Raw genomic sequence first — 16,136 nt, forward strand, 5'->3', positions numbered from 1 at the left:
AGAAAAACAACGCAACCACTGCACAAATAAATGGTAATTTAGTGGTGATTAATTCAAAAATCTGCACCGAGTTAAAAGCTAACAGAGATGCTCCTAATTGTTCTCAAAAGACGTGCTTTTTCCCTTTCGAAACTCTCAATACACTTGCTGTTTTCCCTACAGAAACCATGAAAGATTTGATAACTTTATCAAATGCAGACTACACACACAGGCTACAAAAGCTGTGTCTCAGATATAAATAAATACGTTACTTGCCGTTGCCTTTATAAACTGACTTTGGCTTTGGCACGCTGGGGGCCAGCTCTCTAGTCCAGAGTCAAATTCACGATAAAGAAAGAAAGAAAGAAATAAATAAATATGAACAGGCTGTTGACGTGACATTTCCAAGTCTCATATCGGCATCCTGCAGCTACACAGTCACACTCACGAGTCGACAGGTGAAAAGAGTGACCGACCTAAAGCAGGCAAATCGTCAATTCCAACTCATGAGAGGCGGGCGGTCGGTCGGTCGGGCGGGCGGAGGGGGGCGACTGACGATGCAACAATGCAGCCTGATGAGCTCCAGTCGAGCCTTCAGTTTGTTTGACTGAAAGACCCGCAATGCCCGATGTAAAAATCCTGAACGTGTCAACAAGCTTACCTTTTTCATTGTATTGGAATCAGCTGCAGATGGGTGTCGGTCACACGAGAATAGTTATCCAGCTCTTACATGTCGGCCGTAATATCACTGTCACCCGGCTGTTTATCTGTCGGCAAGGTAAACAAGACGGTCCTATAACACTGACAGAAATATGTAATTTGTATTGTTTTTCTTATCCCTCGGATGTACGGCAGGGTCTCGCTGTGGTCATTGCTCGTCGGTCCTCCTCACAGTTCAGCAGTCTTCTGGTAGCAGCTCACCGGTTTTTCAGCGGGATCCATCACGGCAGGGAAAACGCAGTTTGGAGGCTGCCGGTGATGCTGCTGCAGCAGCGTTTGGTCCGTCGAGACGCGGGATGAGAGAGGTGGGGGTGGGGGTGGGGGCATCCGAGGGCCCACGACAAAACACTCAGCTCCGAAAATGAACTCATCGGAGTCGAAATCACGGTCTCATGAGCAGACGATGGTTGGTGAATCATTATGCCCACTGAGAGGCAACATCAGTGCGTGTGCGTGTGTGTGTTTTATTCTTAAGACTGATGCTCTTTGATGATTCAAGCAGGGAGAAGAGAGAGGCTTTAAAGGGAGAATTCATTCAAAAATAAATGCGCTCCATCCAACCCCCCTCTAAGATTGAATTCAATTGCGTGACAACTGAATGAAACTTGGCCTATTGTGCAGCTGTGGTGGACAGCTACCTGGTGAGGGATTTCTTTCAGCACCGCAGCTGGTGGAGACCAAACACTGAGTTAAAAGGACAATAAATACTGGACTTAGATTTATCATGTGGCCAGAAACATGACTCCAAATGAATGATTATGCTGTGTGATCCCTAAAGCAACCGTTTGTCAAGTGTAGCCCATGTCCACATTGTGTTAACAGGATGTGTTCACTGCCCACAAGTGGTCGGAAAATCAGTTTTGGCTATGATGTTCAGGGTTTTTGTTTGTTGGTTTTAAATCTTTTATAGAGGACTTGGTTCAACTATATGATCACTTTGGAGGATGTAGTTTGTGCTGCTGATGAATTATATCATGTTATATCGACACACGTGTCAATGATGGTGAGCTAAAAGCACATCTCTGTATAATACAACCTAACAGAACCACAAACTGCAGCCTCCTAAATAATTATCATATTGAATCAACACCTGTCAGTTTCACAATTTTATATTCTGTATTTTGACCTTCTCAGTATTTTATTACAGGATTGTTGTATTAGAATACATTACTCATGGTCAGGTGTACCCAATAAACTGATCACAGAATGCCATGTTTACTCTAATGAATACTAATAAGTACTTGTTTTTTATTTATTTATTCAACTATTTGTTTTCATTGTTGTGCTGTTTAATTACATTTTCTGTAAATTTTGTTTCCCGAAGCCTGTTTTAAAGCCACCCTTTTTCTGAGTACACCTTCATGTATTCATGTCTGACTACAAGATGTCACATGTGAATATATTGAAAGTGAAAACGTGTGAAAATGTGTGAGTTAGTGAAATGCTGTTATGGGTGGTTGCAGTTGCTCCGTTATTTACTGTCTGTTTAGCAGCTGCTGGATTGGATGACTATGGATGACATCACTGCTGGTGTGTTTATGAGCTGTTAGCCTTTATAACATAAATACACTATGTGAGAGGGCTATTTTAGGGCAGATTTTTCCTTTAATCTTTGAAGCTGTGGCTACTCGTGAATGTTTGTCAATGTGAATAATGGCCACACAGATGTTCGGAGGCACAGATGCAAACATTATAGATACACACACACACACACACAAAGAAAGTGTTGTGCCACCAGCAACTGAATGAATATGACTAATCTCCAGTTTGAAATCTAACTGACAATAAAAGACAATCTGTCCTCTCCAGAGTAATGCCCAGTAGCACAAGCATTAAGGATGGCTGATTGGATAAGACCATGACTAATAACTCTGCATCTGATCCAAGAGTGGATATCCAGAGGGGGCAGCCACTGGATGTGTTGTAAGCTGAATACTTTTTTGTTCAGCTTGTCCTCTTCCATAGGGCTGAGTTAAGTTATCCGACAGTAATCTGCTCACGTATTGTCTCTCAACAAGACTCACTATAAGCTCAGATTCCCAGTTCAGCCATAGTGAGCTAATAAATGTACCTTCAAGGCAAGAGTTCACTTGTCTTCATTTGGCCATGGTTACATGAGCAGGAGTTTCCAGGTGACTGAGTAATTAAAAGGCGTCCATTTTTAGTATAATGATACATTTATGGTGAAACAGCTCCAAACCCCTTAAGATTAGATAAGATAAGTTGTTTTATAATGTGACACATTATCATGTTTACTTGCACATTGCATATCATGTTTACTTTATCCATGTACTTTACCATGTTTATATCTTCCAGGGGGACATCGTCCATGGGAACTTTTGCATCATTATTTTCAAACACGGGGGCTGCAGCAGGGGTCTGAGTCCCCCAGTGCCACCAGGCTTTAGACTGAAGCCATTCAAACAGCCAGTAGATCAGCTGGCTACATGTCTGTGAAGATTAGGATGTGTGAGATGAGACACTGAGCTTCTCCTCTGCCACCTCCCACCATGTCCACAGATTCACACGCACATGCGCACACGCACACACACTCACATGCACGCTTACACACACTTTGAATTATCAGATTGAACACAACCGTCCAACTAGAAGCCCATCCAACTATTTTAATGACATGTTCAGTACCAATTGAGCGAAAATAAAGGTCAGATTAATTGATAATAAAAATAATCATTAGTTGCAGCCCTACTGTTTCCTGTATTCATATTTTACTTCTTATACTTACATATTACATAAACAGCACATGTATAATGTATAACATTATTTATTATATCATCTTGGTTTGTACTGATTCATATCTGTACCTACATAGTTCATGCATCACAGCTTCTGGAGGTGCAGTACTGGACTTCTTTTGCCCAAATATTTACACAATTCACTTTCAGTAGTAGATACATAATTTTTAAATCTCTTATCTCTTCATTTTCTATATATTTCATTTAGAGATTCAGGTGTTTTTTTGTGTGTGTCTCTGTGCTGCTATAACTTGAATTTCCTCCTTGGGGATCAATAAAGTCTTATCCTTCTTTCCCTTCTCAGCTTGGGAATGAATGATCAATAATGTGGCAATACTAGGGTTGCAGGTATAATAGGATGCAGGAGCTCATTGTGCTGTGTTTTTGTTATAGACAGCAAAAATGACCCCTGGGAAAAACAAATAAGGCCTTGAACAGAAGTTCAAAGCTTTGTTCTGTTCGTCTGGTCATGGTCTGTCCGCTCCCATGTACGTCATACAGTCAGAAGAAAGAATTTGGCTGCCACAAATGCTGCCAAGGAAACAGTAACGGAGATCCACAGTTTCTTTGCTGCAGTAGAAAATATTAAAAAGCAAAGGACATCAACACTATTTAAGAGTTTTAATGTGGTACATCACTTTTTTCTTCAAAAAAGCTTTTCCTGAAAGGCTTATGAGATAAGCAGACCATGTCTAATCAGCTTAGCACCAACAGCCTGTACAAGTCAAGATAGATCTAGTCAGGTAAATGCAAAACAAACCAATTACTGGGATTTTTACAGTCCGTCTCAGTACAACATTTTGCTTAATTTTCTAAGATAAAACCAGCTATAACCAACTATTGCTATGAAATGTCTTTTTCCTCTTTTGTGTTTTATGTTCCTGATGGAGAATAAAATAGGAATTTCTTCACAGTGCATTCATCATTGTTTGTGTACTTTAGTCTGTGTAGCCCAAATGCAGAACTGCAATTTTATTCTCCTTTGATATTAAATATGTGACAAAATCAGGTTTGTAACTTTTTTTTTTTCAACAATGCAACCCATACAAAATCGTGACACTTTGTTGGCTGACAGAGTGAAAATAGTGGGATGTTTACTTTGTCTCTGAACGCGCTGTGTGTACTCAGGCCAGTGAGTAGTGTATGATATATAGTAAGTGTTTTGGAGGAGGGAGAAAGCTGTTCCACCATCAACTGCCAAGCTCTGCTGTGAGCTTCATCAGATCAATCCGATCTGTCATTGACAGTCTGTTTTATGTAACAATTCACATATTTTGCAGTTGTTTCGGAACTGACAAACTGTTTCTCAGTTAAATTAGAACACATTACTGGAAGATGTATGTGCCCGTTCATTTTACGGCTGCTTAAGACAGCCATTTTGGGTCTGTGATTATTTTTAGATTAATTTAGTGATACATTTTTGCTGCATTAAGAGTCCATGGAGACAGAAGCCACAATATAAAAACAACAGGGAGTCTGCAGCCATATTTGCAACGCTGTGAAGTACCGGACACAGTGGTTCTGTGTGCTAATGCTAATGTCAAATGTAATCAAACATGAGGATTATTAGGTTCACCATGTCAGTTTTGCATGTTAACATGCTAATATTTGTTAATTAGCAGTGGATACAAAGAACAACTGCAGGTGTCAGTTTTGCAGATTTTTGGTCATAAATCATTGAAGCATTGCCTAATGGTGGTACGACATGAAAATTTAAGGGAGGGCAACACAAATAATTGTCAAGACAAATATCAACTTAATGACGGAGATGAAAAGTCTAAGGATAACCAAAGTCACTAAGCTTCATCTTCTGGGTACCTTGAATGTCTGCACAATATTTTCTTTTATCTAACCTTCCAATGGTTGTTGACATATTTCATTCTGGAGCAAAGTGATGAAGTGACCAACCAAGCCATCCATACAGTCATTCCAAGGAGCTAATAAAACTAATGTAGGGCATGAACTGATGTTGTCTCAGGGTGAGATCTGTCCAACCACCACCAGAGTCTGTTATTAGCTGTTCAGTTAGTGAATTGTGTGGTCTGTTTTACACATAAAGAGAAACAATGAAGCACTCGCATCATAAATAAATACAATGAAACACAACTGATTAATCTGTAACAGCACAGGATCCAGAAAGCGTGCCCACTGGCATGCATAACTGGGTTCTTCCTGTGGAGTGTTGGCATTAAAATGCAGACTGCTCCTCATGCCCGTGCCCCCAAGATATCACGCCAATTATTTGTCTCTGTGGGAGCAACCTATTTGGGGAAGATCCTCTTAAAATAAGAGTAGGGAGTCACAGCCGCTCTACATTCTTTCTGGTTCCTGACTGGACAGATTACGTGGGCACGTGTCACCTCTCGCTGTGACCCTGCAGGGCCATCTAACTATGGCTGCGGAAAGGTAGTGACGTTGCAGTCACCATGCAAGCACAGGCTTTTGGTTGTGTTCACACCCCTGCAGAGAGAATTCAGTCCCACTGAGCGTCTCTGCATCTCCATTTTAGTGAGTTAACAGATCTGTACAACTTGCCCTCGGCTACGTCAAACATGAATCCCAACCTTTCTTCTGCCACATTCTGTTTCAAATGTCACAAATGGAAAGAGTGATAGCAAAATTCAAACAATGCTATACTGGAGGTGCATCCTTTTGTTTACCATCCATTTTCAAGACCTTTGGTTTTTAAAACAACATTCACTTGTTAATTAGATGACTAATTGGATACCCCATCTCTCTGGCTTTGAGTGTGTCATCATGTTTCACAAGATAATCCGGATCATTTACTTTAATATGTGCAGACAATTCACAGCTGAATATGGGATAAATTAAATAATAAATTGGATTTAATGCCCCTTTTGCTACAGTAAACAGCGGTGTTTTCCACCATATAAAAGTGCACGGTCCTCACATGTGCAGCAAATACGTGTTATTAGTCCAGTTAAAGACTCACCATCAAAACACTCCACAATTCGGCCAAAACAGAAAAGCGATTCCAGAGATGGACCCACACATCACAGAAAGGTAATGTAACACTGACAGCACTGAACAGGCTGGCAAAGACAGTCTGCAGTGCATGGAGGCAGTGGGATGTCAGGGGCAGCTGACAAGAGGATGTTAGGTGGGCGAGTGGCATTCATCATAAAATCCATGTACAGTAATCAATGACCACTCACCGGTGGAGGGAAGAGGGACAGGAGAGAGAGTGAGAGCGCCAGTGGGCATGTCAGATAAAAGCAGTGAAGGAGAAAAACAGAGAGCACGGTGAGGTTGCATTGAATTTGGTGAAAGGGGGGGTGCAATAGAGAAAAACGTGAAAAAGAGCAAAAACTGTGTGAAAGATGCTGAGATTAAAGTAAGCAGATGATTATATAAGCAATTGCTTGACGGGTGGTGGAGGGGTGCACACATAAAAGGCCAGGGAGACTATGCTGACTGGAAAAGCTGAAGAACTTGCACCTCTTCTCCTCTGTATAATCCACCTCTCGTTGATCGCTCTTCAGATCAAAGAAAGAGGCCTCCTCACCCTCATTAACCATCTTTTGTCATGACAAAAAAAAAAAAAACACTTGTTTTTTAACTGCAGGTGTTTTTAATTTATCAACTTCTAGGATGAACTATCAGCCCTGTTTATGCAGCATGCAGGGAGTGTATTTACAGTAAATGTTTTACCTGTTGTTGGAGCATGACAGTCTGTTTGGGCCAAATCTGGTCAGCTTTGCTTCTATTTAAAATAAAAAAAATCCACCAGTCTTATAAGCCTGGCACCGTTCACTGCAGATGGCTTTGTAAAAGCAGCTCCAACCTCTACTGCCTGGATTCTTGTTTGTTGGGGGGGGGTAAACAGGAAGTGGTGAGACAAACTGCTTTCAGAATATCTGAGCTCATTTTCTTCCAGTGTGGAGGCAATCTATCGAACGCAGAGTGATTTTGAATCCATGTAACTGAGCCAGACATGATTCATGAGTCATTCGTGTAAACAGCAGTGTGTGAACCAGGCTGTGTAGGACATCAGTTCTGATGGAGAATTGGATTTATAAAGGATTAACGATTCAGGGGAATAGAAGATTGGTTACAGACAACAGCAAGCCGTTCTGACCATTGACTAATTGTATTGTGGGTGCTCTGATGTGCACCAGATTAATGAACATGTGCTGGGTGAGTTCAGGCAGAATACTCTGTCAATCAGACCATGAACACATGGTTATAGGGCTATACTGCTCCATTATGTCTCTCTCCTCTGCTTTCCTGGCTCATGTGGTCCTCTTAATAACGCCACGATTCTGAGGGTTTTAACTGTACAATCCCGGGCTTTGAATCTACTCGTCTAATTCAAAATAAACACCAGCAGACAATTAAGATCCCCATTTATCCCATCAATCATGTGACAAAACAACAAAACAACAGCCTCGCAGAAAACAAGGCAATCCATCATGAAGAGGAAAGTCATCAATCATATTCTTTGTATTTTAAGAAAACAAAATAATAAAGCTGATGCTCATTATTTTCAGGTCAAGAGGTGACGTCTTGAAGTCTTTTGTCTATATTGATACTGTATCAGCAATTTTCAAATATCAACGGGGGTGAAAGCCTTGAGGCACAAACATCAGACTGATATTTATATTTTAAGTTTATATTTAAAATATCCCAGTGGATAATTTACCAATTACAGCAAAGGCTGATTTTTCAGTAATGTCGAGCAGCACTTGATCCATCAATTACCGACCAGCTGTACTGTAAGAAAACTAATAGGACTATTACAGCAATTTTTCTGTGTGACTAAAACAAAGCAGGTTGGCGCTACTTGTTCAGTATGTTTCATTTTTTAAACATTAGGGTCAGGACACGTCAGTCATCTCGTCCAGCTTTGACTGATTTTCATATGAGCGCCTCTAGAGAGGATGTAGGATTTTTAAAGAAGGCAGCAGCAGTCTCAGTTCAGACTCACAGAGTTATGGTGCCATCTGTTGGATTAATAGATAACTACAGCAGTGTGTTATCAGTGGCAGAACAAAGCTTCAGGGGACACATCCAACAATATTGTAACAATATTTTTGAGACCCCATCCATTTAAAATGTTAAAATTAAGAATAATTTGTACTTTACCAGAGTTTATTTAATAAGAAGCCACTTACTGCTATTATTATTAACTGGGAAATACTTAAAAAGTATTTTCCCCTTGTTATATTCTTTAAGAACTTATTTTCGATTATGAGGCCTACAGATTAATTGGAAACTATCACTGTTTAATTTTCAATAGAATATTAATGACAAAATGTGGATAATAAGTTTGGTTCATTTAACTAAAATTGTTATCTGAGATTCTATGTAGTTATACTTGATTAATTTAATTTAATTTATTTATTAATTATGACATATTTGTACCAATATGTTGTATGTTGTACAGATATGTTGTATGCTGTTCATATTTATGAACAGCATACAACATATAACATATTTTATAATATCATATAAAAATAGTTCACAGTCCTGCACAATGCTGGAAGACATATTCAGATACTTAAGTAAAAGAATTTAGGTATCATTAGCTTAATGTACTTCGTTCTAAAGCACTAAAAGTACTCATTCTGCACAAAAATGGTTTTCTGTCAGTGTTTTACTTTTCTATCTGATGTTTTTGAACTGAAGTTACTGGTGCATTAGAATATCAGTTTCATTTTACTTCTGTGGTTAGCCGTTAGTTCGTGCTTGTGCTAATTTTAACTACTTTATATGCTGTTGGGTAGTTTAATTTACAGCAATTCATCATATTAGATCATCATATGTTTGGCTTGTTGTTGTCATGTGTCTCCAAAAAGCCAACTTTTCAAGTAATTCAAAAGATCCGTGGTTTTCACTGGACAGACAGGATATGAAGATATGCAGTACAGTACTTGAGTACCACTGGCCCTACAAAACATTGCGAATAATAAAAATAACAATGAATTAAAATATCTTCTTCAACAATAAAGCGATGATAGCTTGATTTGGAGCCAGTAAACTGCTACATTTGCGTGTTTTTAAAGAAATGTACGCAGTGTTGAGCTGAATTGTGCAGCTAATATCCATCCAGCAGCACATCATATACTACGCCAATCATCACACTCAGGATATCCTTTAATAAAACTTAAATTAAAAATGGGGTGAACGCAGCGAGCCCGAATTTAGCAAAGATTTGACGCTGCAGCGTGAGCCGGGGCAGCGCTCCGGGTGGGCGGGGTTGACCCGGTTAGAGGGGCGGGGCAGATGGGAGGTCAAAGTTGAATTTATTTTGCCTTTTGTGCCAAGCAGAAGAGTGGAGTCCGATCGAACAGCGGTGTCTCTTCCCTCTTCCCCGGATCCTTTTAAAACTCCCTCCCGAACCTCTCCCCTTCTACCCTTGCCACCCTACCCACCCCCTGAACACTCTTCAAGGGACGGTTCGGGTAAGGCTTCCATAAATATGGCTTTGTTTTTTGTTTTTCCCCCCCTCTTTGCTTCCCTTTCAGAGTGAAGGACGGGATAACTCGGCGTGCCTCAGTGCGCTCCGTAGGCCGCGGGATCTGACTATTTCCTGGATTTAGACGATGCTAAGTCTTGCGACCAGGATGGAAAATTACCGAGCTGATTTTAACTTGGTGATGCAGTTTGTAGCCAGCCATTGTGGGTTTTAGAACATTTTGCAGATTCCGTGGCTTAATATCCCAGCAATCATATTATCCTTGTAGGTAGGAATGTTGGAAGTTGTGCTCGAAATGTTGCCGTGCTAATATAGCCATCAAATCTCGCTTGCGTGACTAGCTGTGATGCTCTTCCTAAAATAGGTTTTGCGTTGTTAATGTGATGCTGTGGGCCTTCTGTTGTTGCTACCGATGCTCACTCTACTTAAAGTTGCTATAATATGAAAAGAGTGTTTTGGCAGCTTGTATTTAGGCATTTCAGTTATAGCGACAAGGTATGTCACCAGAGATGTTCAATGCCAGGAAATAGTCATTGCTACAGAGAGACAGTGGGTCATTGTGCTAACGTGAATGAGTGGACTGGGGCCAGTCTAAGGTGAATTGCTGGTTTGAAACGTCTCATTCTTTCGGAGTGGCTAGCTAACGTTATCAATGTACGGTGCAAGCTCAAGTCTGCAAGATGTTCACTGTTTGCATCACTTCATTGAGCTGCAGTGACAGCAGCTTTTTAGTAAACAAGGCTTTTTTAAAAAATTAGCTGTCCTCGTAGTTTCCAGTATCCAGCTACATTTGTCCGCGGTGGTCACATTTTCCACTCTATTGCAGACATTCACCCAGCGACCAAAGACCCACTTTGCTGGCCAGTTTAGCGTGTGGATTCAGCTGCAGCAGCAATGGACTCAAGCCTGGTAGAAGGAGGACTTAATGTCACCTTAACCATCAGACTACTCATGCATGGGAAGGTGAGTGTGGCTGCATGTAGTGTTTAATAAAGAAGCCTGAGCTCCGCTGTAAAGTAACTTTACAGGTGGATAAGGACAATCAAAGCCGTACTGAGAATAAAATGTACAAACCACGTCAGTGTTTCCTCTGCTGGGGGCCGTGAAGAATGCCTGCGCTCACATGTATTTTTGTTCTTCTCTGTAGGAGGTTGGAAGCATCATTGGCAAGGTGAGTTGCTTTTAACGCCAGAATGACGCTGTCTACACCTTTTCTCTGTGTTGTGTTTTGTAAATACAGTGTGTTTGTGGTTTCCTTACAGAAAGGAGAGTCAGTGAAGAAGATGAGAGAGGAGGTACGTTTTTTTTTTTTATTACTGTTGTTGTTTTAAAAGAAGAGGCCACATGTTCATAATTTAAATTGACTCTGACTCCTGTGTTTGATGTGATGTTTCCTGTTTTCTTCCCCTGTTTGTGCAGAGTGGCGCACGCATCAACATCTCAGAGGGGAACTGTCCAGAGAGGATCATAACTCTCGCAGGACCTACCACCTCCATTTTTAAAGCCTTCTCCATGATCATTGAGAAACTGGAGGAGGTTAGATTTGCTCACCACATCTTGTTTGAGATAGATTATTGGAATGAAATTGACAAGGTTTTGAAACTTTTTTTCTCTCTCGTCGTGTAATCTTCCCTTCAGGACATTAGCACCTCCATGACTAACAGTACGGCCACCAGCAAACCGCCAGTCACCATGCGCCTTGTCGTGCCTGCCAGCCAGTGTGGCTCACTCATTGGCAAAGGTGGCTGCAAGATCAAGGAAATCAGAGAGGTGTGACACATCATATTGTTTTTTTTCTTTCTGTAAATTTGAACCTGTATCTTATCCATGATGTGTCTAACTTTTGTTGTTTGTGTGCTGTGTGTCTTTGCAGTCAGCAGGAGCTCAGGTACAAGTAGCAGGGGACATGTTACCCAACTCCACAGAGCGTGCCATCACCGTTGCAGGGACCCCACAGTCCATTATCGAGTGTGTCAAGCAGATCTGTGTTGTCATGCTTGAGGTATTGTTTATTTAATATAATGTTGCTTTTACTCTTGTGATGATTGTTCTTGATAGTGTTAATCGGCTGTTACTATCTGTGTTACTCGTGATGTTACTTAAGTAGTTCAGCAGTGGATGTTTCTGTTCTTCTTAGTCTCCACCAAAGGGAGTGACCATCCCGTACAGACCCAAACCCTCAGGCTCTCCTGTCATCTTTGCAGGTGGTCAGGTAAACAGTGAAAACATTTGTTTGTTTGTTCCTCTGTGTGTGTCAGTGGGGCTATTTGGCGTGACAGTGTCCACTGTTACGGAGCAAATATTCCCACTTTGTGCTGAAGCAAATTGCACATGGGTTGTGTTTCTAGTTTTGGATGTGCTGTCTGTAGCCCAGCTTTGTTCTTGTGGGACACCAAGGACAGAGGACTGATGGATATTGGAGTATGCTGAATGTGACACTGCCACGCCCTTCTAAGTGCTGTTCTCTCCTTGCAGGCATATGCTGTCCAAGGGCAGCACGCCATTCCACAGCCTGATGTAAGTGAAGGGCCCTCTGTAAGTGATCCAATATGTTTGCAACTTCGGTCCTGGGAAGCCATGCCACCTTTGCCACCTTCTTATTTCATCCCTCTGACTTATTTTTCCAGCCACCACTGCCTGATACACATCCATTCAATAATTACAAAAAGTTATACTTATTAAATAGTTTGTAAGTTTTATATGTCTTGGATAATATATATATATATATATATGTATTACCTTTTCAACTAAATCACAAGTTTCTCGTTCCATTTCATATTTTCCTCTCATTGTCACTGGAGCCACTTGCAAAAGGGAAATGATTACAAAATTTCAGCTTTGAAATGTCTTGTAGATTTGTTCCTCACTCGTTATTTCTGTTTGTTTGGTCTTCGCGTCCTTTCCTCCATTGTTTCAACAGCTCACCAAACTTCACCAGCTGGCCATGCAGCAGAGCCCCTTCCCCATTGCACATAGCAACCAGGGCTTCCAGGGTAGGTGGACAGATTGACGGAGAGAATGCGATTCCTGTAGATTTGTAATAATCCATCCAGTCAACACACTCTTTCTTTGCATTTCTTCAGCTGGGATGGATGCCTCTGCACAAACTGGCTCTCATGAGCTGACCATTCCAAACGATGTAAGTCACAGTTATTTCCTTTTTCTGCTTATTTACTGTGTTTTTGAGGAAGATTGTGCCGTGAGTGTTGGTGTTGATGTAGTGCTCTTTTTTTTTTTTTTTTCTTTCTTCCACAGCTCATTGGCTGCATTATTGGCCGTCAGGGTGCAAAGATCAATGAGATTCGTCAGATGTCAGGGGCTCAGATCAAGATTGCCAATCCTGTGGAGGGCTCAACTGACAGACAAGTCACCATCACTGGCTCCCATGCCAGTATCAGCCTGGCTGAGTACCTGATCAATGCCCGGTAAGTTTTATGCTAGTGCAGCACGTCAGTCACCAAACAGCAAATTCACAGGAACACAGAAACACAGCAGTGTTTTAGCTGTGACATTTGGGCATTATTAACTTTATTTAACCATTTATTTTACTCTTACTTACTACTTACATTTTCAAAAAAATTTTTCTCTCTTTTTGTTATTGTTTTTTTTTTTAACCACTTTTATCTCTACTTTCTACATATCATTTATTCCATGATTTTTATCATTTGATTTTTAATTATTTTTATTTCTTTTGTGCATATGTTTTTTGCTGTTAACATTCATCTTTCCTCTCAGCTTGTACCATTATTCTCTGAATGACAGTAGCTTGCATGAAATAGGTTTGTATTTATTATTAAACATGGGCCATTTCAGCTTTTCCGGACAGGAAGTCCCATTCTAATGGATTAAAATAAATTTCAGGAGGAAGTGAAAGCTCCTCACTCCTCACTCTGACTTCAACCTTCCGGGTGACATTTTGTTAATGCCAAATTCCAGGAGGAGGTTTGTAACAGTCAAAGATAATCTGCACACAAATCAAAAATGAAAATTATTAGAGAAGTGCAACTCTTCACCAGATTAGAATCAAAACAGGCCACATGCTTATTTTCACTCTAATTGACAGCTATTTTGGTAATCATAACTTTTCATGCAAAAACATTTCGCAGTTCCAGCCTCACAAATGTGAGTATTTGCTGTTTTTCCTTTTAAATGCTTTTAAGTATTGTAAGTATTGTGAAGGGGTCACTTTCAGGTTTGGATGATTGTAACACGTTTCTCACTATTTTCAGAATTTTTAACGACCAAACGATAAATTGATTAATGGAGAAAATAATCAGCACATTAATCCATAATGGAAATAATCATTATTTGCTGTCCTATACAAAATAATTCAAAATGAGCTCCACTTCAACCAACTACAACAGTAAAATCCTGCTTATAGATGAATGCGCAAGTCGTAATAATCTAAAATAACAGTGCTTCAAATTCTTTTAATTTGCATACTTTTAGCACATTTTCTTGAATATATTTGCAAAGCTTTACTCAAGTAACATCAAGTGTTTTAACAGTATGGTATTACATTAAGACAAGGATTAAACCACTGACTGCCTGTCAAGGTTTACATAAACACCTTGTGATTGTGATTAACACACACCTTGTGATTATTTTTAAATAATATAATTGCTGTGTTAAGTTAGCACACCCACAACCAACTTTCTGATTTGGAAAGGGTACTTGGCGCCCAACCCTACACCTGATGTAACTGAGCCACATGAATGCTGTTGCATCATTACAAATCATTACGTGACGCTGGTAATGTGTCAGTTTAAGTTTGCTGTATGAGCCGTTTGTATTTTAAATCAAATGTAAAGGTCGATGGTTGATCCTGCTTTTTCTTGTGCTTCTCAGGCTGTCTTCTGAAGCTACTGGACTCGCAGCCAACTGACATGGAGGATCTTCATCAGCACCTAATGTAACCCCTCCCCCTACTTTTTACCAAGAGGTCCCTTATTGAACTTAATGCAAAAACCAAGTACTATAAACTCACTGTTTTCTCCTCTGCTTTGGTTATAAACCTTCTCAGTTGTAATTACACCATCATCATTATATTGGTATTTTATTTATTTATTATGTTTTTAAATTCCCTTTGCAAATAGTTTTTAAAGACTTCCTTCTGTTGTATTGTTTTCCTCTTATTTTACTGTATATCTGTATGATCTTGATATAGGTAAAAAGTTTTAGAAAAATCTGAAAAGGCATAAATAATGTTTTTTCTTATGTCAGATTTTTCTTAGAAAATGTAAAAAAAAGAAAAAAGAAAAAAAGACAGTAACATAGATGGACTGTTCTTTCCCTTCCTTTTTAAATATCTATTTATTTTTATTTAATACACAGTTCCTTATAAGAATAGAAGTCATTGATATTTTGCCATCTTCTATTTGAAGCTGTACATCCTGAATGAGGCATTGTGGGTTTAACGGGTTTCAATGGGTGTAATTGATTTCCAGTTGAAGATGTATGCAGGAAAAACTTTTTAGTCAGAAGTTAATTTAAACCTCGTTGAGTGCGGGTTCAGGGGAGAATTTTAAGCTACATCACGTCTCACCTCTAATTTGCTGAGTGATTGTTTTTGTGTCATTCCTGTGTTTCCATCCGTTTTATTTCTCGATCAGGACTTTTGAGCATTGTTGTGTATTGGATTCTGATAAGGGTGGGTGGGCCTTGGTCACCAGGAAGGGGCCTGAATGAGAGGAAAATATTTTCTTTTCTCTGAAATTATGAAGACCATAGTAATGATGATGATGATAATAACATTGAAATGTTTGTTTTAAATAGAGAAAATATTTTTTTTAACTGCAGGGCTGGGGAATGCTGCAAGGGGCAAAAACTACCAGACATATTGGTCTTTATAAGTATATTATGCTGAGGAATTAAATTATGATTAACTAGAAGGATAATTATAGAATTAACACTAGTTTCCTGCTATTTTTTTTTTTTTTTTTTTTTTTTTTTTTGGCCTGGGTCAGATTTTATTTTTTATTATTCTTTGCAGGATGAAGAAACTCACGTTTTCGTGCACGTTTTCAAACTATTGTAGATCTGGGTGCAATTAAATTGTTGAAGAAATGAAATGCAGAAATAAAAAAAAAATATGTGAAATGCTTAAACAGTCTTTTGTCATTCTTATGTTGTCATGTTTACTTATTCATAAAGACAACTGACAAGCAATTCAATAACCCTGTCATCAATCCCTGACCAGATTTATTAACAATATTAATAAACCAAAAACATTTTCCTGTCTG

General features: G+C 39.6%; 2 protein-coding genes across 3 annotated transcripts in view; one reads left to right on the plus strand and one right to left on the minus strand.

Moving 5' to 3' along the window:
* The window catches only part of dlgap4a (discs, large (Drosophila) homolog-associated protein 4a), a 72,126-nt gene extending 71,153 nt beyond the window's left edge, over positions 1-973 (minus strand). The window contains exon 1 of the mRNA XM_046396706.1: positions 641-973. The gene's annotated coding sequence lies outside the window, so the exon portion shown is untranslated. The remainder of the gene's footprint in view (positions 1-640) is intronic.
* An 8,748-nt stretch (positions 974-9,721) lies between these two features.
* On the plus strand, positions 9,722-16,001 carry LOC124063546 (poly(rC)-binding protein 2-like). Of its 2 annotated transcripts, none has more exons than XM_046397309.1 (13): positions 9,722-9,880; positions 10,721-10,857; positions 11,042-11,065; positions 11,157-11,189; positions 11,314-11,430; positions 11,533-11,664; positions 11,768-11,896; positions 12,032-12,106; positions 12,370-12,429; positions 12,815-12,887; positions 12,978-13,033; positions 13,150-13,319; positions 14,743-16,001. In XM_046397309.1, exons 2-13 carry the CDS (start codon positions 10,789-10,791, stop codon positions 14,777-14,779), a joined length of 975 nt encoding a protein of 324 aa, XP_046253265.1. In that variant the 5' UTR covers positions 9,722-9,880; positions 10,721-10,788; the 3' UTR covers positions 14,780-16,001. The 2 variants fall into 2 exon arrangements, with proteins under 2 accessions (XP_046253265.1, XP_046253266.1); XM_046397310.1 differs by having other exon boundaries at positions 9,723-9,880; positions 12,370-12,411.
* The last annotated feature ends 135 nt before the right edge of the window (positions 16,002-16,136 follow it).

Source organism: Scatophagus argus, chromosome 8 (genome assembly GCF_020382885.2).
Source record: "Scatophagus argus isolate fScaArg1 chromosome 8, fScaArg1.pri, whole genome shotgun sequence".
Classification (NCBI taxonomy): domain Eukaryota; kingdom Metazoa; phylum Chordata; class Actinopteri; family Scatophagidae; genus Scatophagus; species Scatophagus argus.

What these genes read in the sequence shown, in the direction of transcription:
- LOC124063546 (XM_046397309.1), top strand. Translation starts at nt 10,789, where the DNA reads ATGGACTCAAGCCTGGTAGAAGGAGGACTTAATGTCACCTTAACCATC. An exon ending in TCATCTTTGCAGGTGGTCAG is followed by an intron (nt 12,107 to 12,369) that starts GTAAACAGTGAA and finishes CTCTCCTTGCAG; the next exon opens with GCATATGCTGTCCAAGGGCA. An exon ending in GAGTACCTGATCAATGCCCG is followed by an intron (nt 13,320 to 14,742) that starts GTAAGTTTTATG and finishes TGTGCTTCTCAG; the next exon opens with GCTGTCTTCTGAAGCTACTG.